Here is a 21936-nt window from a genome sequence, read left to right on the forward strand (position 1 = left end):
GAACATTTCACATCAAATCTGAGTTAAACCTCACAAACGGCCTCCCTGGCCATCTGAGGCGACAAACAAAAGGCAAGCGAAGGAAACGGTTCAGATATCATAATTTTATTATTTTCTCCTGTCAGTCACGGACCGGGAAGGTGATGCCAGGAAAAGGAACAGAGTCGGACCCTGGGCAGCTTGAAGGGGCTGAGGCCAGAGGGGCTGTGTGTGGTGGCAGGTGTCTGCCCTCAAGTCGCTTGAGGGAAAGCTCTGGGGCCGGGTGGCACAGGGTGGTTTCTAGGAGATGGGTGAACAGTGTCCCAGAGATGTGACAACGGTTGGACTAAATGGAACAATCGGAGGCTGTTGAGGAGAGAGGTCTGGGGACGTCAGAGAAGGGTCGTGAATGAATCCTGTCTGAAGACAGCAAGCCACACAGCCCTTCTGCTTCTCGCCCGCAGAAGCAGGCCCTGCTTTCCCTCCAGCGGCCACCGGGAGGCAGCAGAGCGCTTGCGTGAAATCCAGCTCTCGGGAGCAAGGCTAGGTCTTGGGCTAGTCCCTGGAGGGCCAGGGAGGGAGAGGCAGAACCTTTTGAAATAAGGGTATCTGTGGGTTCCTGACTCCCCCGGGAGGAAGCATCAAGATTCCTGGGGCTTCCTCAGACAACACAGGAGCCACACACGTGCCTGGGAATTGGGGCAGGAGTCCGGGGAATTCCCTGTGCCTCCCGGGCCCCCAGATGCAACCCCAGGAGAGGATCTCTTGATCTGCCTTCCTCCTGGCAGGAAACCTCCGACCTGACATCACAGATGATCAGATTCCTGGCTGCCTCGAGCTCTATAAAATCCAACCTACCCCTTCCTTGGCCCAGCCCCTCCCCTGCCAAAAATGTGAGGGCCCACAGGTTCTCCTTCTCCTCAGCAGGTTGTGGCACCTGCTTAGCTTTGGTTTCTCAGTTTCTCCTAATCCTGCATTCCTGTTCCTCCGCCCTTCCTCCTTCAAAGGCCCAGCCAGGTGTTCCTGGGCTCCTCCTGGCCTGAGTTGGGGGCAGGGAGGCGGTAAGCAGGGCTCCCAGCCCCAGCTCTGCTGCTGGCTCAGCGTGTTCTGGATCCCTCAGGGGCCTCTCACAGGACAGTCTGCGGCATACTGTCCCTGCTTCCAGAATGCCAAGTTGCCCAGTCACATTGTTTGTTGCTGAGGGCTTACCTCCTTCCCTCAACCTTTCAGAGCTCAGCCCCAGATCGGCTTCTCAAGCCTATTTCTGCATAAACTGTCCTAGGGAGAGGAGGACTTGGACAAGAGGATTCTGGGAAGCATGACCAAGGCCTGGGCTGAATGACCCTTTTGGAACTGGAGAGGAAGTGAACGGACCTTGGAGGAAAGGTGGCAACTGGACCCAGAAATCAGGGGAAATGTGTTCTGGTCCCTTTCCCTGCACTGCCCAGGCCGAGGTCTTCCATCTCGTTAATCTGGAAACTACTCGCAACTTAATACCATGAGCCCTTCGGCAGTGAGGCTGGGAATCAGCCACCAGAATCCTGCTTCCCAGCTTGTGTCTAGAAGGTGGAAACGACAGAGTACAAAATTTGGTGGTGGTAGTGGGGGGAAGGGGAGAGCCAGGGGGGACACAGAAGACAACAAATCCTCTGGAGACCTAGGATGTCCGGCCTGACCACCCTGTCTCATTCCAGCCCCAGTCTAGTAGGTGAGCTGTATGCCCTTGGTCTTGCTCCCAATCCTCTCGACCACCGCAGCTTTGCCCTCTGCGATCAGCATGTGCAGACAACTGCCTTTATAGGATTGCTTTAATGGACTGATTTAGACCAGCACACAGTAGGCATCCAGCCATGCTCCCAGTTGCCTTTGTCTCATGCACAAACACTACCATCCGTTCTTGCTTCCCTCTTTCTTCAAATGCCCAAGGGGGAACAAAATTTCAAATGCTTCTGCAATATTTCTTGAAAGCTGAAAACAGGAAGGGTGGAGAAGGAAGAGTCAAAACAGATTGCTAACATACCTAGTCACTCTCTCCAAGGGCAAAAGAGCCCCCAGCACGGGGAAGAGAGGTGAGCCCTGGAGGGAGAGGCCAAGGGAAGGTCCAGGTATCTGAACCTCCCTGACCCCACCCGGTAACTTTCCACCGGTGCAGAGCTGGCTGCGAGGCGCGGCTGCACACTTCCCCCTGGTATGGCCCCATCGTACCCTCCCCTGCAGGGCCTGCAGGGGGCTGGGGGGCTGACTTACACCCTGCTCCAGTCTGAGCTCTCAGCGGCCTGGAGGCTGATAAGGAGACCCAACCTCATCACAGGGGACCAGCTGGAAGGACCGGCTCTGGCTGTTAGCATCAGCTGAATGGCTTCCAGAGTCAAGAGATAAGGAGATAAGGAATGAAGGGGGCGCTTAGGATTCTGGGCTGAGTGGCCAGAGAAGCCAGGGGGAGGGACATGGGCACTGCCAACTGAGGCCTCAGGAGGCCTGGCTTGGGGATCCACCAGCACAGGGCAGCAGTGGATGGGGGAGAGTTTAGGAAAGAAGTGTGGAAAGGCCTCAGAGCAGGGCAGGATTCCTTCCCAGTGGGGCTAGTTCAGCAGCTAGAATAACCCTCCCTCTCTATCTGAGCATCCAATCCTCTAGGGTCCACGCACTCCACTCAGCCTCAGGCCAAGGTTGGGGGACAGCCCAGGGGGTCCAGGGAAGAGGGTGAGAGGAAGTCAGTCCTGCCAATTTCAAATGCGGCCCCCCCCAACAGTGAGATGCAGGGCTGGGTGACTTGGTGTTACTACAAAGTCCACACCTCCCAGAGGACCACCTGCCCCCCATCTCCCTTACAGCCCCTGGACAGGTCTGCTGTCCCCACCTCCTGCCCCAACAGAGCTCTTTCATGACCCAGGAGGGTAAACCAAGGCAAGTGCAGATGGTTCTGTCTTCCTGTCCCTCTTCCACGGGCCATAGGGCTCAAGTGCCTAGAACATGCTGCTAGTCTCAAAGTTGCCAGGATGGGCAGCCTGGGACAACCATTGGGTTGATCCACATCCCCCCACCTGCAGAACAGCCTCACTTTCTCTCCCAGCTTCCTCACACCCCCTTATAAGTGTCAATGCCTGATCTAGAAGGAAAGAACAGAAGACAGTGACACAGTCACTGTGTACACAGGATAGTGTACCCCACACAGCTGGGGCAGCCTTAGGAGGAACCTCGGTGGGGTACAAACTTCAGCTACGGTCCTAAGATCTCTTTCCCACCTCTGGAATCCTGCTGGACTCCTCCCACTCGTCCCTTCGGTCCTCAAACGCAGAGGAGCCTCCAGTCTTGACTGTCCATTTCAGGAGATGTAAGTGGGAGGAAGGGGCAGCACAGAGGGGGAGGGTATGACCTCGGTTCTGTGGGGCCCCTAATGCTGGGGTACAAGCTGCAGAGGGTGAGGACAAGCATCGGGCTGAGGGGAGGCCAAAGGATGGGCTGACAGCTAGTTTCACATCTGGGCTTGCAGGAGAGTACAGGGAGGGACAGAGGACCAGCAAGGGGGACACTCTTGAAAGGAAGGAAGGAAGGAAGGGCTCCTCATTCCCGGTTGGTGCCAAAAAGCTGCAGGAAGAAGGTGAAGATGTAGATGATGTCTAGGTAAATGTTGAGGGCTCCAAAAATATACTCCTCGGGGCTCAGTGAGTGGCGTCGGTTACCCATCAGCAACTGGGTGTCGAATGCCAGGAACTGAAGGAAGGGGGAAGAGAGAGAAGTCAGAAGGTCCAGCAGCTGTGACATCGACCAAGGGGGCACAGTGTTCCCATATGGACCCCCCCCACCACCAATTTTGCTACCATCATCTGCTGCTTGGCTGCTCAGTGACCCTCCTGGAATAGCCCAGAATCTGGAACTTTCCCAACACCTTCCATCCCTAATTAACACCTATCTCCCCAAGCACCTACTATGTGCAAAGCACAAGGAAATAGTCAAGAACAAGACAGACAAGGGTGCCTGGGTGGCTCAGTCGTTAAGCGTCTGCCTTCAGCTCAGGTCATGATCCCAGGGTCCTGGGATTGAACCCCGCATTGGGCTCCCTGCTCAGCGAGGAGCCTGCTTCTCCCTCTGCCTCCCCACTGCTTGTGTTCCCTCTCTTGCTGTGTCTCTTTCTGTCAAATAAATAAATAAAGTCTTCAAAAAAAAAAACACAACAACAACAAAAAAACAAAGAACAAGACAGACAAGATCCAGGCCTTAGAGTCTAGAGTGGAAGTAATCATTAATATGAGTGAACTCAAGGAGAAATGGGAATTGTCCCAGGAGGGTAGCTAATAATAAGGAACTTGACCTATGTGAGTGTGGCAGGGAGTTCGGGAAGGCTTTGAGCTGAGGCCCAGTCTCCTTGCCATTGCCCCAGGGCCCTGCTTTTAGCAGATGAACAAACGCTTCATTTAACAGTGAGCAGAGGCGCTTATTCTGTGTTGTGTAGACATTAGCCCACTTAGTCCTAATAACATCCCTAAAGTAGGGATTATTCCTAGAGGAAACCATGGCCCAGAGATGTTAAGTTCTTGCTTGAGGTACAGAGCTGGGAAGCAGCAAAACTAGGATTTGAACCTGAGCAGCCTAGCTCCAGAGGCCCCAGGTTTAGCCATTCTGTTCCACTGTTCGGGAATAGCACCGGGGGTAAATGTGTCTCCTGACAGGACATGCCTTCTCCCCAGGGCACCTTCTTGGCCTAACAGACTATGAACAGTGATTCCCTTGGGTACAGCTCTTCACTGCCCTGCTGCGGCCCCGCCCCCCCGCACCAGGTCTTCCTACCATCTACACTGACTGAAGCTCCTCCCACTTGGCGATTCTCTGGGGTCCAAGCACAGGAAGCAGAACCCCCTAGAAACAGATGATGCTTCACAGGCATAGTGTAGTTTTCGGGGAGAAGGAAACCCAAAAGTTCCACCAGTGTCTCAAAGGTCATGAACTGGCCCACCTGGGATTGGAATTCTTTAAATCCATTCACATTCTTGCTAACTGGGCTGTGCCCTGCTCTTCCGTCACTCGTGTGTGGAAGACCTGTGTACCTTGGGTCCTCTGGAACATTCATTATGCAATAAATAGGTATGGGGCAAGAGCTGGTGCCGGCCACTTGCTGGCAGAGTCCCCACCATGCCGTGCCTGCCTTCCGGGGCTCATTGCTTCGTAGGGTGATTACAATAAAACTCAGTAAATGCCATCATTAGGGCAGATTGAGCAGAGGAAGGTGGGCCAGGAGAGGTGACATTTTACCTGGAGCTTGAAGGGCAAGAGGAGTGTGTTAGACTGAGAAGGCCTGGGGAGGTGCGGGCTATGGTGTGAAAAGTGAGGAATTCTGCATGGTGGGGGCAGGGGGCAAGGGGATGGAGGGAGAGGGACTAGAGCCCTGGGGCCAGAGGTTCCTATAGGGAGCATCTCCCCCATCCAGGACATCAAGGCACGACTCCCTGGAACGTGGAGAGGTGGGGGTGGTTATGAGCACGGGCTTGAAAATCAGCCCCAAATGAATTGCGGCCTCAACTCCACTCCTCACTAACTCTGAGCGCCTGGGCAAGGCGGTGTCCCTGAGCTCTGAGCACACATCAGGAAAGGGGAGACGAGTGGGCTTGCCTCCTGAAGTTGCGAGGAGGAAGAGGCACACAAAGGGCCCGGCCTGGTGCCTGACACATGGCAAGAACCTAATGACCACTAGCTCCTAGTGCGGGTTTGTAGTTATCTGCAGAAGCAGGGGTGCCCCCTTGACAGCTTGTCATAGGCGGCTGCAGAGTCCCAGGTGTCCCATCAAGGAGGCCCATCAAGGAGGAGGAAACGTTACTAGGGGATGCTGTGTAGGCTTAACAGAAGGAATGGGGTGAGTGGGGTGATGACTGAGGAGGGGCTGAGGGGGGCCTTGTGCGGCACAGGTCAGGCTCCCTGAGCTCAGCAGCGTTGAGGGGAGGATGCAGGAGCACCCGGGACTGGAGTCAGAACACTTGTATTTGAGCTCTGGTTCCATCCCTCCGTAGCCGTCCCCTCTTGACCTCAGTGTCTTCATCTGCAAAATGGGACAGCAGCTATGACCACACTGCGGTGTGGTGTTCAGGGTAGATGTATGACTGCGTGTGGCCTCAACCATTCTCATTTCGCTCTGCTCCTTTGGATTTGGGATTGGATTCCCATGGAAGTTTGCCCTCTCCAGAGAGAACGAGCAAGGAGAGGGACTGACTCGAATGCTACAGGCTGCTTAGTGGTCATGCTGCCAGCAGAAGTTAATAAATTGCTGATCTGGCTTATCAATCAGTGGCTTGCTTCGTTGATTTCTCAGAGCCCGGTCACCCCTGGGTGAGCTAATGAAATTGAATCTCTCAACCTAGAAGGCTTGGACCTGACCAGGTACGGGGGGTGCAGGGCGCTCCTCCAAGGAACCCCCACCCAGGAGGCCTCTTAGAGCAGCCAGCAGGCTTTGCTCGTGCAGAAAAGAGGAATGAAATGATTTCTACTCCTGCCCTTGGCCTGTGGCCATGGATGCTTATCAACGTGGGATAACCTGTCCCAGATTTCAATTGCACTGCCTGGTACCACCCAGCATGGCAGCCTCACACCTGTATGTCAGCTGACAGCTTTTCTCTCATTAGTCCCAACAATATTTATCAAGCACCTACTATGTTCCGGGGAGCTTGCCTTTAGATAACCGAAGGTCTAATGAAAGCAAATGATCAGAGATTCCTTTAGGAGCATGTACTCATTGCAGGGGAAAGGAACCTGATGACCTTGGGTGATGGTGAGCAGTGTTGACTGACATCTTGGTTGAGAGCAGCTATGTTGGTCATAGCTAACATCTTGGTGGCTAAGACCTGAGTTGAGTGCTAACAGCCAGGTTGACTGCTGACGCCTAAAAGGTCCCAGCTAGAGCCAGGGGGGACTAGGAGGCTACTAACTTAGCCCTGAGTCGCCCTCTCACACACTAATCCTTTCTCTCAGCTCACTCTTAGGAGGTGGGTATTATTATCACTATTTTACATACGAGGCATCTCTGAGCAAGAGAGTGGCTTGCTAATGATCATTACCCTAGTGCTGGGTCCAGACCATCTGTCTCCCACTTTGATAGAGAAGCAGGTCGGGGGTGGGGCGGGGGGGGGTGCTGGCCGAGGCAGCTGGGCACAGAGGGCAGAGGAGCCAAAGGCCAACTTGCCTCAACTTGCCTTGTCCACCCTGTTGGCCAAGCTGGGCCTGGTCAGGGCCCCCTGGCCACACACCTGGCTTTAGCCTGCTGTGTCCAGGACCTAGGCTTATGTTTGTTGTCCTCCCGGAGGACATGGGGAGCCATGCCATGCAGAGGTCCGCTCAGAGCCATCAAGAAACAGGCACTGAGTACAAAAAGCTGGGGTTACCATGTGTTGAATCAGCAGGACAAAATAACACATGGATGGCATCTATCCTACAGAAATGGCGGCGCGAGTGTGCAAAGCAGCACATGCCCCATGGCGCAGCATGGTTCTAACAATGAAGGACTGGAAACCCCAAACACGCAACCAGGGTTGGTTAAATAAACTGTGGGCAGCAGTACTGAGGCAGAAACAGCTCTGAAATAGGCTTTCATGAGAAAAGAACAAGCTGCAGAAAAATCTACATCATAAAATCCCCTTTCTGTAACAACAGCAACAAAAATCTGCACAAAACCATGTCATAGAAGTCTAGCTAGCAGATACCTATAAAATGCATATAGAAAGATCTGGGATTTTTCCTTTTCTTTTTTTTTTTTTTAGTTGATTTTTTTTTAATTTATTTTTTATTTTTATTTTTTATAAACATATATTTTTATCCCCAGGGGTACAGGTCTGTGAATCGCCAGGTTTACACACTTCACAGCACTCACCCCAGCACATACCCTCCCCAATGTCCATAACCCCACCCCCCTTTCCCAACCCCCCTCCCCCCAGTAACCCTCAGTTTGTTTTGTGAGACTACGAGTCACTTATGGTTTGTCTCCCTCCCGATCCTATCTTGTTTCATTTATTCTTCTCCTACCCCCTTAACCCCCCATGTTGCATCTCCACTTCCTCATATCAGGGAGATCATATGATAGTTGTCTTTCTCTGATTGACTTACTTCGCTAAGCATGATACCCTCTAGTTCCATCCACGTCGTCGCAAATGGATTGGAAGAATAAATATTGTGAAAATGTCTATGCTACCTAAAGCAATCTACACATTTAATGCAATTCCTATCAAAATGCCATCCATTTTCTTCAAAGAAATGGAACAAATAATCCTAAAATTTATATGAAACCAGAAAAGACCTCGAATAGCCAAAAGAATATTGAAAAAGAAAGCCAAAGTCGGTGGCATCACAATTCCGGACTTCAAGCTCTATTACAAAGCTGTCATCATCAAGACAGCATGGTACTGGCACAAAAACAGACACATAGATCAATGGAACTTAATAGAGAGCCCAGAAATAGACCCTCAACTCTATGGTCAACTAATCTTCGACAAAGCAGGAAAGAATGTCCAATGGAAAAAAGCCAGTCTCTTCAACAAATGGTGTTGGGAAAATTGGACAGCCACATGCAGAAAAATAAAATTGGATCATTTCCTTACACCACACATGAAAATAGACTCAAAATGGATGAAGGACCTCAATGTGAGAAAGGAATCCATCAAAATCCTTGAGGAGAACACAGGCAGCAACCTCTTCGACCTCAGCCGCAGCAACATCTTCCTAGGAACATTGCCAAAGGCAAGGGAAGCAAGGGCAAAAATGAACTATTGGGATTTCATCAAGATCAAAAGCTTTTGCACAGCAAAGGAAACAGTTAACAAAACCAAAAGACAACTGACAGAATGGGAGAAGATATTTGCAAACGACACATCAGATAAAGGGCTAGTGTCCAAAATCTATAAAGAACTTAGCAAACTCAACACCCAAAGAACAAATAATCCAATCAAGAAATGGGCAGAGGACATGAACAGACATTTCTGCAAAGAAGACATCCAGATGGCCAACAGACACATGAAAAAGTGCTCCATATCACTTGGCATCAGGGAAATACAAATCAAAACCACAATGAGATATCACCTCACACCAGTCAGAATGGCTAAAATTAACAAGTCAGGAAATGACAGATGCTGGCGAGGATGCAGAGAAAGGGGAACCCTCCTACACTGTGGGTGGGAATGCAAGCTGGTGCGACCACTCTGGAAAACAGCACGGAGGTTCCTCAAAATGTTAAAAATAGAACTACCCTATGACCCAGCAATTGCACTACTGGGTATTTACCCTAAAGATACAAACGTAGTGATCCAAAGGGGCACGTGCACCCAAATGTTTATAGCAGCAATGTCTACAATAGCCAAACTATGGAAAGAACCTAGATGTCCATCAACAGATGAATGGATAAAGAGGATGTGGTATATATACACAATGGAATACTATGCAGCCATCAAAAGATCTGGGATCTTTCTAAGATCGCTTACCTCTGAGGACAGTAGCGAAGGCCGTGCAAGTGACATTTGCTTTATCTATATTATGTCAGAGTTAAAAAACTGAAATGTTTTATATTTCATTTTATAATACATTTTATACGAATGTATTCATATATAATTTAATTAGAAATTTTGAAAAGAAGGATTAAAGTAACACACACAAAAAAGAGTTGGTGAGCATTTTCACTGAATCGTCACACAAGCCTCCAGGATGGGTGTTCTGTTATTGTGTCCATGGTAAAGCTGAGGAGTCTGGGGCACAGAGAGGGTAAGTGACTCGCCTGATTTACACAGCCAAGAGGACAGACTGCCAAATCCCGTTCTCCTTCCACCATGTGACACTGCTTTGGGGTGTGCGTGTGTGTGTGTATGTGCGCACACACGTGCACATGCGTAGAAGGCTGGAAGAGGTGGGAAGAGAAGCACAAACAGAGCACACAGCCAAGAGCACTGCAGGCTTCCTGGGGGGGCTGCAGTGAGCACTGGGCCCACCTGGCCCTGCCCCCACTTTCTGGGCTGGAGGGTGAACCTGGGCATGGGGGAGTCTATAGAAAGAGGCTGCCAGCCTTAACTCCTTGTGCCCTTGGCAGGGATGCAGGACCAGGTGAGGGAGTAGGGGAGCAGAGGAGAGGCAGTGAACAGAGGCCTGGGGTCCCTTGTGGCCTGGTGCCAATAGAAGATACTCGTCTTCACTGGCCTGAGTGTCAAAAGTTTCAATGGCACAGACAACATCAGCATGTGGGCCCGAGCACCTCCAGGCGGCCACTGAGGGAACAGAGTCTGGCAGGCACATAAGCCAGAAAGCCTGGCCCAAGATAAAGGGGATGAAAGTGTGTAGGAGAGTGTGTGAAAGAGTCCATGTGTGGTCCTCTGAGGAAGGGCATGAAAGTAATACAGTGCTTAACAACATGGACTGGGGAGTCTTGAAGACCTGGGTTCAAATCTTGCAACTGACTAATGCTAACAGGTGATATTATTGATTAATGGCCTGCCAGGCGCTTTCCAAGTGCTTTGCATATATTAATTCACTCACAAGTCTCAACAACCTACAGGTGGGTACTATTATTATCTGCATTTTAAAGATAAGGAAACAGAAGCACAGGGAGGTGATATGATATTATAAGTCCGCAGGGCTAGAATGTGGTGAAGAATGTATTTGAACCCCAGGTACTCCGCTCCAAAATTTGGTGCTCTGAGGTACAAGGTTAACATTTATGGTAAGGGTAAAAGCTATTATGGGGCGCCTGGGTGGCTCAGTGGGTTAAAGCCTCTGCCTTCGGCTCAGGTCATGATCCCGATCCCAGGGTCCTAGGATCAAGCCCCGCATCGGGCTTTCTGCTTAGCAGGGAGCCTGCTCCCCCTCCACCCCCACCGCTTGCCTCTGCCTACTTGTGATCTCTGTCAAATAAATAAATAAAATCTTAAAAAAAAAAAATTTGTGACCAAGGAGCGCCTGGGTGGCTCAGTGGGTTAAAGCCTCTGCGTTTGGCTCAGGTCATGATCTCAGGGTCCTGGGATGGAGCCCTGCATCCGGCTCTCTTCTCAGCAGGGAGCCTGCTTCCCCTTCTCTCTCTGCCTGCCTCTCTGCCTACTTGTGATCTCTCTCTCTGTCAAATAAATAAGTAAAATCTTTAAAAAAAAGAGTAAAAGCTATCATGATAGTTTGAAAAAGTACCAAGTTCCAGGTGCTAGACTGTTTTCATTTTTCCTTTCATAAAGTATCTTATCTAATTTTTACCACAGCTTTGTGAACTAGTTCATATTAGCTCATTTTATAGATGAAGCAACTGAGGCACAGAGAAGTCAAGTAACCTGCCCAAGGTCACAGTAGTAAGAGGACGAGCTAGATCTTGATAGCACCTCTTCCCAGCTCTGCTCTGGATAGGAGAGCAGCGACTGGTGCCTTCCCTGCCCCAGCATGCCAGTTAGATACTCTTCAGCCCTGCTCCCCACAGGAACTCTGAACCACCCTTCTCCCTGAGTCCCCCATCCCTGGGGGTTGGGAGGGGGGCTTCTTTTGCCTTCTCTGGGTCAAGGTGGGTTTCATGGGCTTGGTTTGAGCAGGGCGTTGGTTGCTGAGGATATGCGCCTCAGGAAGTGAAACTGAGAAGAGTCCTGGGAGGGGGACACCAAGAGCACTTTCCCCCTGAAGGAGCAATTACCCAGCATTCCGCCCTCCAACCTGTAGCCCTCAGAGGAAATAACTGTACTTCCAGAGGCTTCAGATGAGGCCTCAGGTGAGGTGTTAGGGCTGTTTTAGTGGCCTGAGGGTGGGTGGCAGAACAGAGAAGGTTCCCACAAGATCTTTCAGGCTCATGTAAAAAACTGATGCAAAAGAGCTTCTAAGCTCTGGATGAAATAGACTAAAATAAAAAAAATCATACCCTGCCTTGGGTTTGTGTAGCCTCTTTTCGCTTTTCAAAGTGTTTGTCTAATCATGAAGAAGATAAGATATATATTGTGGCCCTGACCAGAAAAGCAGGGAGAGGGGTGGAGTGGGAAGACAATCAGGAGCCTCTTTCTAGAAACTTTCAGACGCTGTGGGGGCTGACCTAGGCCAGTCATGAGGCACAGGGGACACAGATTCTCTGTTGGGGCTGGATAGAAGTAACTGCTAAAAGCCTGGTCTCAGAGGTTGAGAAAGCCTCTCTGGGTCCTTCTGCTGTGGAGGGAGTCAGTCAGGAGGCCTCTGTTTTCCCTGTGAAATGGACAGGGAGGTAGAGTTGAAAGAATACTGAGCTGAGAGTCAGGAAAATGGGGCTTTCATCCAGCCTTGGCAGCTAACATTGTGTGCCTGTGTGTGTGTGTGTGTGTACATACATGGTGTGCGGTATGTGTGTGGTGTGTGTGGTACATGGGGTTGTTGTGTGGTACGTGTGGTATGTGGGGGGGTTGTGTGGTGTGTGTAGTATTTGGTGTATGTGTGGTACATGTGCGGTGTGTGTGGTACATGGGGGGTTGTGCGGCGCGCGTGGTATGTAGGAGTGTATGTGGGGTGGGGGGCATGCTCTCTTGAGGCCTCAGCACAAATATGTCCACGCCAGCTCTGAGGACTCAGTCTCTGCCCTCCTTTATTCCAGGGGTTGAGGACAGATGGCTGTGCACATTTTCCCCATGGTCAGGGGCCAACACCCAGGGTTGGAGACCCAGCACCTCTATAAACAAAGCATCTTCCTACCTAAGCTTCACTCATCCGAACACCATTGGGCCCTGAAACATCCGGTTCTGACCAACATATGTTCTTCCTGCCACCCTGTCCCTGACTCTGGGACTCTGCAGTGGCCTCTTATCTGGTCTCTCTGCCTCTCGTCTATCCACACAGCTTCTGTGTGGATAATCTTTCTTAAAACACAGAGACTGTGATGTCTTCTGAGGTCCCCAGACTGGCCAGGCTGGGCAGGGGAGAGTTCTGTTCCTACTGGGCTTGTCACCCAATTTCTGAAGTCCTGTGCCTAGTTCCTTTCCTAAGTCTCCTGGCTTGGCTTCCTCATTCAGGTGGCGGAGAGACCTTAGCTTCCCCAGAGGAGGCCCAGCTCTGAGGTAGAGCCGTATAAGCACAGAGGCTCAGCCACAGTGGGCAACCAGCTGGCCAGGCCCTCGGCCCCACCTGCTCTCTCTTTCTCCTTGCCCCAGCCCTCCTGCTCTGTCCCAGCCCCTCCACCTTGCCCCATCATCCCACCCAGCCAAGCCCTCACGCTCCCCTGCCTGACCTTCCATGAGCTTCTACATGAAAGCACTACATAAGAGAAGAGGGAATGCAAAGGGTGAGGAGGAGGAGGCCGCCCTGAGGTACCTACCTGTGGGCTGACTCACCTGCTTCTATGGGCATTTGGGTCTGGTGCCCAGTGGGGGTATGAGATAGGGGTGAGGCAGAAAACCCAAAGCCTCTTGAGAATGCACCAAGGCTCAACAGGTGAGGTGTTGGAGGGGCCTGTTCCTCAAGGCAGGACCTCAGTTCCAAGAAGCCTAGGCTCCCCACCCCCAAGCTCAGCTTCATCCAACCTGGTGGCTCACAGATGCCAAAGACTGTCAGGGAGGGGCTGAGGTCTCCAGGAGAGGAAACGCTTAGATTCTAGCAGTCCTTCCAAGGCCCCAGCTGGGAGGATTGGGTCTGGGAGGGAGCTGGGGGTCTGGACCCTCCTCCGACAGCACTCTCCTTTCTCACACACCCTCCTTGGGCAGCTGGGCAGGGAGGCTCTGAGTGCTATCTCCTCGTTGGAGCCACAGTGCTGGGAGGACCCCTCACGGTGCTGAGAATTCTCCATCAGCTGGGGTGGGAGAGGCCAGGGTGAGCAGATGAAGAGACTAGGGAACCACAGTTTCCCTAGGACAGAACGGACGCAGGAAGCAGGGTCAGACCGAGGCCAAGGAGATTCCGAGCGGGGGTTAATGGAAAGGTCCCAAGACAGTTCTTGTGGGGCTGGGCCTCTGATGGCCTCTGTCCACCTGAAACTCAGGGGAGGAGGAGAACGAATCCAGGGCCCCTTCTCAGCTCTTTCCATTACCAGGGGACCCAGGGAACCTGTGGCCTTCAGGGATTGCTTCCCCTCCTGGTGACCCAGGGGAACTAGGAGCAGGGGATGGATCTGGGGGTGTCACGCAACATGCTCCTAACCATTGTTTACATAATCTGCAGGAGGAGCCTGGCCTTGGCCTTTCTGTGTGTTGTTCTCCTAATGAGACATTAACTTGTAATAAGGCGCTGTGGTTTCTCCTCCCCTGTGACTCACTATGCAACTGAGGCTCTTTGTCCTGTTCTGACCAGCCCCGCAGCCGGCCCCGGCCCCTCAGCCAGCCGGGCTCTCAGGCAGCCATTCATTCCACAAACACCAAGGAGGTGCCTCCTGCGTGCCAGGCACTATTCGAGGCACCGGGGATGCGGAAATCCCTGCCCTCAAGGAACTTCAATTCTGCTGCAGGGAGACAATCAACAAACCAACCAGAAAAATAAAAGCATATGTCAGAGGACGAGAAGTGCTATGGTGAGAAATGAAGCAGGGAAGAGGAGGAGGGAGTTGTGTGCATGTGTGTGTGTGCGCATTCACGTGTGGGCGTGCGTGCGGGCTCTGTCACACAAGATTGTAAACAAAGTGAACACTTGAAGGCGGGGACAGGGAGAGCTGTGAGGGGATCCGAGGAGATGGACGGAGGCAGGTGCAGAGGTACTGGGCTGGGTGTGAGCCGGCCATGGTCAGGGGCAGCAAGGACAGAGTGGGGGAAGGGGGCATGGGAGGAGGTGAGGTCAGCAGGGGCTGGCAGGACTGGGAAGCGATCCCTGAAGGCCAAGCAGAGGAATGATCAGACCTCATTCACAGTTAACAGGAACCCTCTAGCTGCTTGCCATTGAGCACAGACTGTGGGGACCCCACCAGTGGGAGCACTTTGGGACATGGCCCAGGGAGTGGCCACATAGGTGGAGACAAGTGGTCAGATTCTGGCTAGAAGTTGGACCAACAGAATTTGCTGCGGGGCCAGATATGGTGTGTGAAGAGAGTGGAGGAGTGGAGGATATCAGCAGGGAGTTTGGCCTGAGTGACTGGAAGGTCGGAGTTGCCATTAACAGAGATGGGAAAGCTGTGGGAGAAACAGGGGTTCAGGGAGAGAGCAGGTGCTCAGTTTTCTGCATAATAGGTTTGGGGTGCTGTGTAGATTTCCAAATGTAGATACTGAGTAGGCAACCGGAAATTCTAGTCTGGAAGTCTGGGCTGGAGATAAGTTTTAGGGTCATCAGCATTAAAAGATGGTATTCAAAGTCTTGAGACAGTCTGAGATCCTGTAGGAAGTGAGGGTAGAGAGAGAAGAGCCAATGGCCCGATGGCGCTCAGTGCGAGCAGGGAGGCTAAAGGAAAACCGGACAGCTGTTGTCCAAGATACCTGGGGCAGAAGGCACTTCTGGGCAGAGGAATGAGCAACTGTATCAAAGAGGCTGAGTCTGGCAAGGTGAGGGCTGGGAGATGACCTCTGGATTTAGCAACATGGAGGCCATGGCTGACCTGGTGAGAGCATTAAGAGGGTTGAGAGAACTGGAGAAGGATTGGGAGGAGAGAAGGGAGGAGAAGAATTGGAAATACAGGTCCCCCCTCTTGCTGAAAATTCAAGTTATGCCATTTCATTTTTACAAAAGACCTGCAGTAGCACCTGATTTCGCTAGCCAAAAGAAATCCAAAGAGGATTTTCGCTTTTATTAAAAAAAAAAAAAAAAAAAAAAAAAGCAGCCGTAGCATCTCCAGCATTTGCTTTGCAGAGAGCTGTAACGGAGACAGCATGCACCCCCAGCAGCGAGCGGCGCCCCCAAACTCCTTGCCTGGGAACTGTACCCAGCATCTCTGGCATCAAGCTGCTGCAGCTTAGAGCTGCGTCCGTGAGCTCCTGTGCTTTATCTCTACTTATTTTGTGCATAAGGTCCGCAAGATGTGTCCTAAAGCAGCAGAAAAACCTAAGAGAGGTCATTTTTGGGGTCTGGGACACTCAAAATCTCTTCCATAGAAATTAATGGTAATTGCTTCTTCACTTTTTGTTCTTCCAGTTTACGAAAGGTTTCGTAGGAAAACTCTACTTCCTGGGGGGGGGGGATGCCTATAGTCAGTGTAGATTCCTTAATAGAGCCTTTTGCTCTAAATGGGGGTGGCTAGAAGGGGATGTGGGTCAAGAGTGTTGTTGTGTGTGTGTGTGTGTGTTTCCAGATGGGAGAAATTTTAGCCTGTTTCCACACTGACGGGAGTAACACAGGAGAGAGGGCAAAGCTGTTGGGGGCAGGAAGAAGGGGGTGGCTGGAGAGAACTCCCCAGCTTCTTCCCAACTCCAAGCTAATAAGAGTTGCCTTCTTGAAGGGGGACTGCAGGGGTGCTGGAAATGGCACCAGGCTGGGGACAGGACACCTGGGTCCTGTCCTACATCTGCCCCTTACTGGCAGGGGGACTCTGTGGCAGCCTGTAACACCCAGGGCTTCAGATGTGGAAAGCAGATCTTGTAACATCAGACGCTGCCTCCCTCCCTGAGTTGTGGTGGAGATCCAATGAGGCAACAGGTGTGAAAGTGTTTTGTAAAATGTAAAGGGTGGACCAGATGACTGGGATTATTTTTATTATTCTAATAATACAGGGGATTATTAAACAAATTTAAAAAATTACTGTTCATCCAGCCCTACATGTATATACAGCCTTCCTGCTTAGCAGACACGCTAGCTGTGCCCCGATCCCTATGAAGCCACATAAGCTCCCCAACTCCCCACCGAGGCTCACCCACCTCTCACTCTGCCCAGCAATACTGACCCCTCTTCTTCCATTTGTCCCTGGCAAATGCCGCCCTCTGAAGGCCACCAGGCTCACTCCCCGCAGTGTGACCCGGCCTCTCTCTTTCCTCCTGGCCCTCCCTATTCCCTACCCCATCCTCGTCACTGAAATCTGTTTTAAGTAAGTGCTGCCTGGAGGAGGGAGCGTTGGTGCAGGAGCCAAGAGAAGTTAGCGCGGTGGGGTGACCAACCTTCCCGATTTGCCTAGGACTTAAGGGTTCCCTCAAGAAGTGGGATTTTCAGTACTCAAACTGGGCAAGTTCTGGGTAAATTGGGATGAATGGGTTAACCTAGTTATGACCAAGGCCATGGTTAGTTGATATGCCCTTATCTTGCCAGAAAACGAGACCAGTCATTTAACTTCTTTGTGGTCCAGTTTTCCCCTCTATAAAAGGGAGGGCTTGGAGTTTCACTAGATTCCTTTTCAGTCCCTTCCAGCCTCGGGTTCCAAGCCTGAGGTTATTTCCTCATTCCGCAAATAGTTCCTGAACTCTACTATGTGCCACGCACTGTGCTCTTCCTGTTGACCACGGCACCCTGGGCACAGAGCACTGAGCCTCACACACAGTAGATGCTCAGTAAAGACCCGTGGAGATGAATGAATGAATCTACCAAACCCCGTTCCTTGTCCACACCCCTCAAAACCCCTGTTCCTGGTTCCGACCCTTCATTTTTTCCAGTGTGTCACCCACAAGCCTGTGGACCCCATGAATGAGCCTAGAACTCTGGCCAGACTGAGCTGAGCTGGACATTCCAATGGGGGAAGGACAGGAGGCTCGGGTGGTAGCTCGTGCTGGCAGGGGATGTTTACCTTGTGTGCTCCCTGAGAAGTCACCAAGATGGGCTTGCCCACCTCGGGTGGTAGGGGGTGTCCCAGGGCAGCATCACATTCAGGTGCTTGGAGCCCACCTGAGCAAAGGGCCTGTGGTGGGCTGCTCTAGGCAGTTGTCTGCCCCTGGTGACCTCCTGTCTCCTGGGCCTCTGCTCCAGCCACCCCAGCACCCCCTCCCCATGTGGCCTTATACCCAGATTGGGGCTCTGGAGTCAGACCATCTGGGGTCGCAATCTCGCCCTCCACTTCCTAGGATTAACAATGTGAACTTGGGCAAGTCTCTGAGCTTCAAGCTCCTCATCTGAATCTGATGGCAACAGATCCTATTTTATAGAGTTACGGTGAGGATTAAATGCACATGGAGGCCTTGCTGGTGGGGGGACGTACTCAATAAATATTAGCTATTGCTCTTATTGTCATTGTTATTGTCCCAACACTCTCAGTTCAGTGAGAACCACCAAAAGTGAGCTTGAACTAAGTGCCTCTCTCACACTTGGGATCTCCCTGGCTCCAAGAAGCCTTCCCAGATTACCCCTAGGAGAGCATTGACTAACTTAGTCCCTGTGGCCAGGGCACCCTCATTCTCCCATCCCCACAAGCAGCACTGGCCTCCCCAGGGCCTAGGGGTGCGTCTTCTCATCTCTGTCCGAAGCTCTAATCCTGTTGTTATAACCTCCCTCCCTACCCACCCTCTGCCCAGCTAAGCTGGTGTGTCTTGGAGACCAGAGAGAGTTCCCTGAATGCGGCATTGAGCCCTGACCTGCCCACAGGAGCTTCGTATGGTGTCAGGGAGGAGGACTGTGAGGAAGACAGGGACAGAGGAAGGACCTGGGGAGGTGATCAGAGGCTGAGAAGGCGGGGCCCCCCCAGGGAGCCACACTCACCAACGTAAACACGCCTGCTCCCAGCACGGCATACACTGCGTGGAGCCAGGGCACCTGGGGAGCAGACACGAAAAGGGTTTAGGGGGATGGGGATGACGGAGCAGGGAGGAGGGCTTTGTCCAGAGACCAAAGGACACGGCACAGACCTCCCTGGTGGATTCCATCTCTCACAAGAACTCCCGACCCTCCCAGCCGTCCCTAAGAAGCCCCAGAACACAGAGGCGTCCGTGATTCTCTGTGGGCTCCAGGTGGGTCTGGGGAACTCCAGGATAGCAGTGATCATGGAGGGACTGGCAGGGCCGTTCCCAGGTGATGGTACTTGTTCCCTGCACACACAGCCCCAGATTCAGGCTGGATGAGGGAGACTCACCCTGGGGGACCCCTGTCATCCTCCCTGCCTGAGCCTGGCCTTAAGCTGCTGACTTCCCACAGGGCGAACTCATCCCTGTCCTGTGTGGGGTCTGTCTGTTCCTCTGTAGGAGCACTTCTTAGCTTTGTTTGAAGGGGTGAAAGACTCAGGGGGGTGTGGGAGGGTGGGGAGGGTCCTCTGGAGCCCCTGCCAGCCGTGCATGATGGGACTGTTTGCAGAGACAGGAACAGCACCCCTGCCCAACCTTGGCTCCCCCTAGGTCTCTGGGGCGTCCAGATGGGTATGGAAACCCTGCAAGTTTCAGTTGTGCCCCCCTCCATAGGGCCTTCCCCCAGAATATTCCTGGAAACACAAGCATCCCATTAGCCTGCCCTGAGTCAATAAAGGGTTCTTTGAAGCTCTGAGGCCCCTTCCTGTAACTGTGCCCCCATCCTAGATACACAGAGGGCCCCCAGACCAGCTCCGGCTCCTCCCTTTGTCAACAGGATCCTGGAAAGTGCCAAGGAAATGCTAGAACCAATCCTGATGTCCTAGACTTGAAGCCAATACCCTGGGGGCTGGGGCTGGGCAGGATGGGGTGGGGAAGGGGAGAGCGAGGGATGCTGGCCCTAGCCTGGCAGAAAAGGGGCAACGGGGGGTGGGGGGATTGTGCACCAAAGGTGGCTAAGAGGAGCCTTGGGTGGGGGCTGGGGGGGTAGAAGCATTGAGCCCTTAGAAGAAGTCTAATAGCCTCATCCCTTGGGTTCCCAGGATTAAACCCCAGTCCCTCCTGTGAGGCCCTCAGTCTGCCCCCTTCTCCATCAGCAGCAGCCTGACTGCCTCAGCCACCACCGGACCTGTGCAGGCCTAGTTGGATTTCCCAGGGCCAACTGGACAGCTGAGGTGACACTCTAATGGGGTGGGAGATAGGCTCAGAGCCCCACTGCCCCACCTCCTGCCTGCCTGGCCAGCCAGATTCTGTCTCTCTGGACTTGGCCGATCCCTTGAGAGCTCCAGGGCCCTTCCCCGGGGCCCTTCTGGGCCTCGTGGCCCTCTGGATCTCCCGTGCTCCCTTCTCTGCCTAAGGTTTAAATGTGCTATGCTCCCCCACACATCCAGCCTCACCTCCCCCCAGAGGGGAGGATGAGAAAGGTGAAGCCGGATGTGGCCATGGTACAAGCAGGTGCCCAGGCCTGCCAAGGAAAGCCTCCTTGTTTGTTTGCTTATCCTGCCAACCAGCCCAGGGCAGGTGCCAGGAGGGCTGGACAGGACGGCAAGTTGGGAGGCCTTTGGCTCCGGGCCTTCCCTGGAGGGCGGGGAAGGAAACAGCAGCCTTGGGCAAGGGGGGGGCTCTCCCTCCCTCCCCAGGGCCCGGCTGGGAGACGCGGGACTCACATATTGGAAGGGCAGGAGGACGGCCAGGATGAGGCCACTGAAGAAGAGAGTCATGAGCAGCACGAAGATCACGCCTTGGCAGGAGGTGAAGTCGAACTGCAGGGACAGAGCAGGCGTCAGCTGCGGGGCCTGCCCCGGATGGCTGCGCATTTTTGTGGGCCCCCCGCTGGGCAGTGTGCTGGCCAGAAGGCAGAGGCCTACACGTCGAAGCCAGCATTCCTCTTCCAGGAGGCCTCCCCAGACCCCACTCGCCCCTTTCACCTCTCCCTGGCCAGGGACCCAAACTTGGAGCTCCCCTCCACCCCCATCCCAGAGGCCTTGCCCTGCCCACGAGCCTGAAGCTGACCTTAGTCTGGAAGCTGAAGACGGTGACAGAGAGGCAGACGAGAGCCGTGATGCCCAGGCACAGCAGCACAGATGTGGTGTTGTAGTAGCTGCAGGATGCAAGGCCAGGAGCTCAGCTTCGGGCGGGCCTTCTGGTCTCCCCGGCCCTCCTCCCAGGCCCACCATCTTCGTTCAGTACCTGATCCCTTGACCTCAGGTCCTCACCCTGCCCCCTTCCCAGTGTCCTCCCTCTCCCTGCTTTCCCAGCCTCTTCCCTGAGAGCCTGCTTAGACTCAAACTTTTGTCAGAAGGATCTTGAGAATGTGGGAGTGGAGGAGGGTGGGGAGGGCTTGGTGCTGCCGCCAGGAGGTGGCTCATAGGGAATGGGGTGACCAGCCAGTCTGGGGTCCTCCAAGCTGCAGCTCAAGAGGTCACCTTGCTCCTCTCCATTCCCCACCTCTGCCCCGCTGACCTGGCCAGGTCCCGCTGTCACTGTTGAGTGGAATGTGTGAGGAGAGGGCTCCAGGCCAATGTTTCCTGCCTGCCTGAACCCCCTCCTCATCTGACTGCTGTCTGAAGGGATGTGTTCGGGAGCAAATCCCCTCAGAGTGTGGCCCATCCCCCTCCACCTGTTCCCTTTACCTGGACAACATCCCAGTGAGGTAGGCCATGGACAGGGTCTGGAAGGAGAAGCAGGATGAGAGAATGCTCCAGAACTCAGCCTTCGGGGACCAGAAACCTCCAAGGCCCAGCCTGGGTCTCCACCCCTGGTGTGCACCCCTCAGCTCTGTGTCTGCCTCGCCCCCACACACACTCACTTCCACAGCTCAGGCCTGGTTGAGGAGTGTCCTGACAGGCCAGCACTAGCTGTCCCCTTTGTTCTTTGGCAGCCCTGTTTCCACCTCCTCCCCACCTTTCTATGACCTACTCTTCATTATCGGTAGCTCCTAGGATGCCTCATTCAAACCTCTTAAAAACAACATCACAAAGAAGAGAGACAGTGGATAGAGTCGGGGGAGACTAAGCCCATCTGGAAAGAGAGAGTGGGACGTCTTTGTGGCAGAAGTGGGGTGAGGATGCTCTTGCTTCCACCAGTGACCTCACGTTGGCCATCCCCAGCCCAGATTTCCTGGCCCTCGAAGCCCATCCTCTTTCCCTCCCCCCACCATCTCCACTCAGCCTCTGTCCCCAGCCACCCCTACATCACTTACGAAGATGGTCAGAAGAATCAGGTTCCAGGGGAAATGCCTCCTGCAAGGCAAGCCACCAAGGTCAGAGGAGAAGCGGGGGTGGGCACCAACAGGCATAGGCCAGGGTCATTGCCACGGGGAGGGGTTCTTGGTCTCGCCCCATCCCCACTCCTCAGAGCTCCTTCCTTCAGCCACATCCTCAGGCACCCCCATCAGTCGATCCACGCCTTC

The 21936-nt window shown here is 53.1% G+C and overlaps 1 protein-coding gene across 2 annotated transcripts in view; it reads right to left on the reverse strand.

Moving 5' to 3' along the window:
- Positions 1-3417: 3417 nt before the first annotated feature.
- The window catches only part of LOC111157952 (Fas apoptotic inhibitory molecule 2), a 31961-nt gene continuing 13442 nt past the window's right edge, over positions 3418-21936 (reverse strand). For both annotated transcript variants that reach the window (XM_022519704.1, XM_022519703.1), the window contains exons 7-12: positions 21727-21766; positions 21158-21195; positions 20538-20625; positions 20192-20287; positions 18448-18501; positions 3418-3693 (exon numbers count right to left, since the gene is read on the reverse strand). In XM_022519704.1, coding sequence (XP_022375412.1) covers positions 3544-3693; positions 18448-18501; positions 20192-20287; positions 20538-20625; positions 21158-21195; positions 21727-21766 — 466 coding nt within the window. In that variant the 3' untranslated portion in view covers positions 3418-3543. The remainder of the gene's footprint in view (positions 3694-18447; positions 18502-20191; positions 20288-20537; positions 20626-21157; positions 21196-21726; positions 21767-21936) is intronic.

Source organism: Enhydra lutris, unplaced genomic scaffold (genome assembly GCF_002288905.1).
Source record: "Enhydra lutris kenyoni isolate GAN:26980312 unplaced genomic scaffold, ASM228890v2 scaffoldscaffold56, whole genome shotgun sequence".
Lineage (NCBI taxonomy): Eukaryota > Metazoa > Chordata > Mammalia > Carnivora > Mustelidae > Enhydra > Enhydra lutris.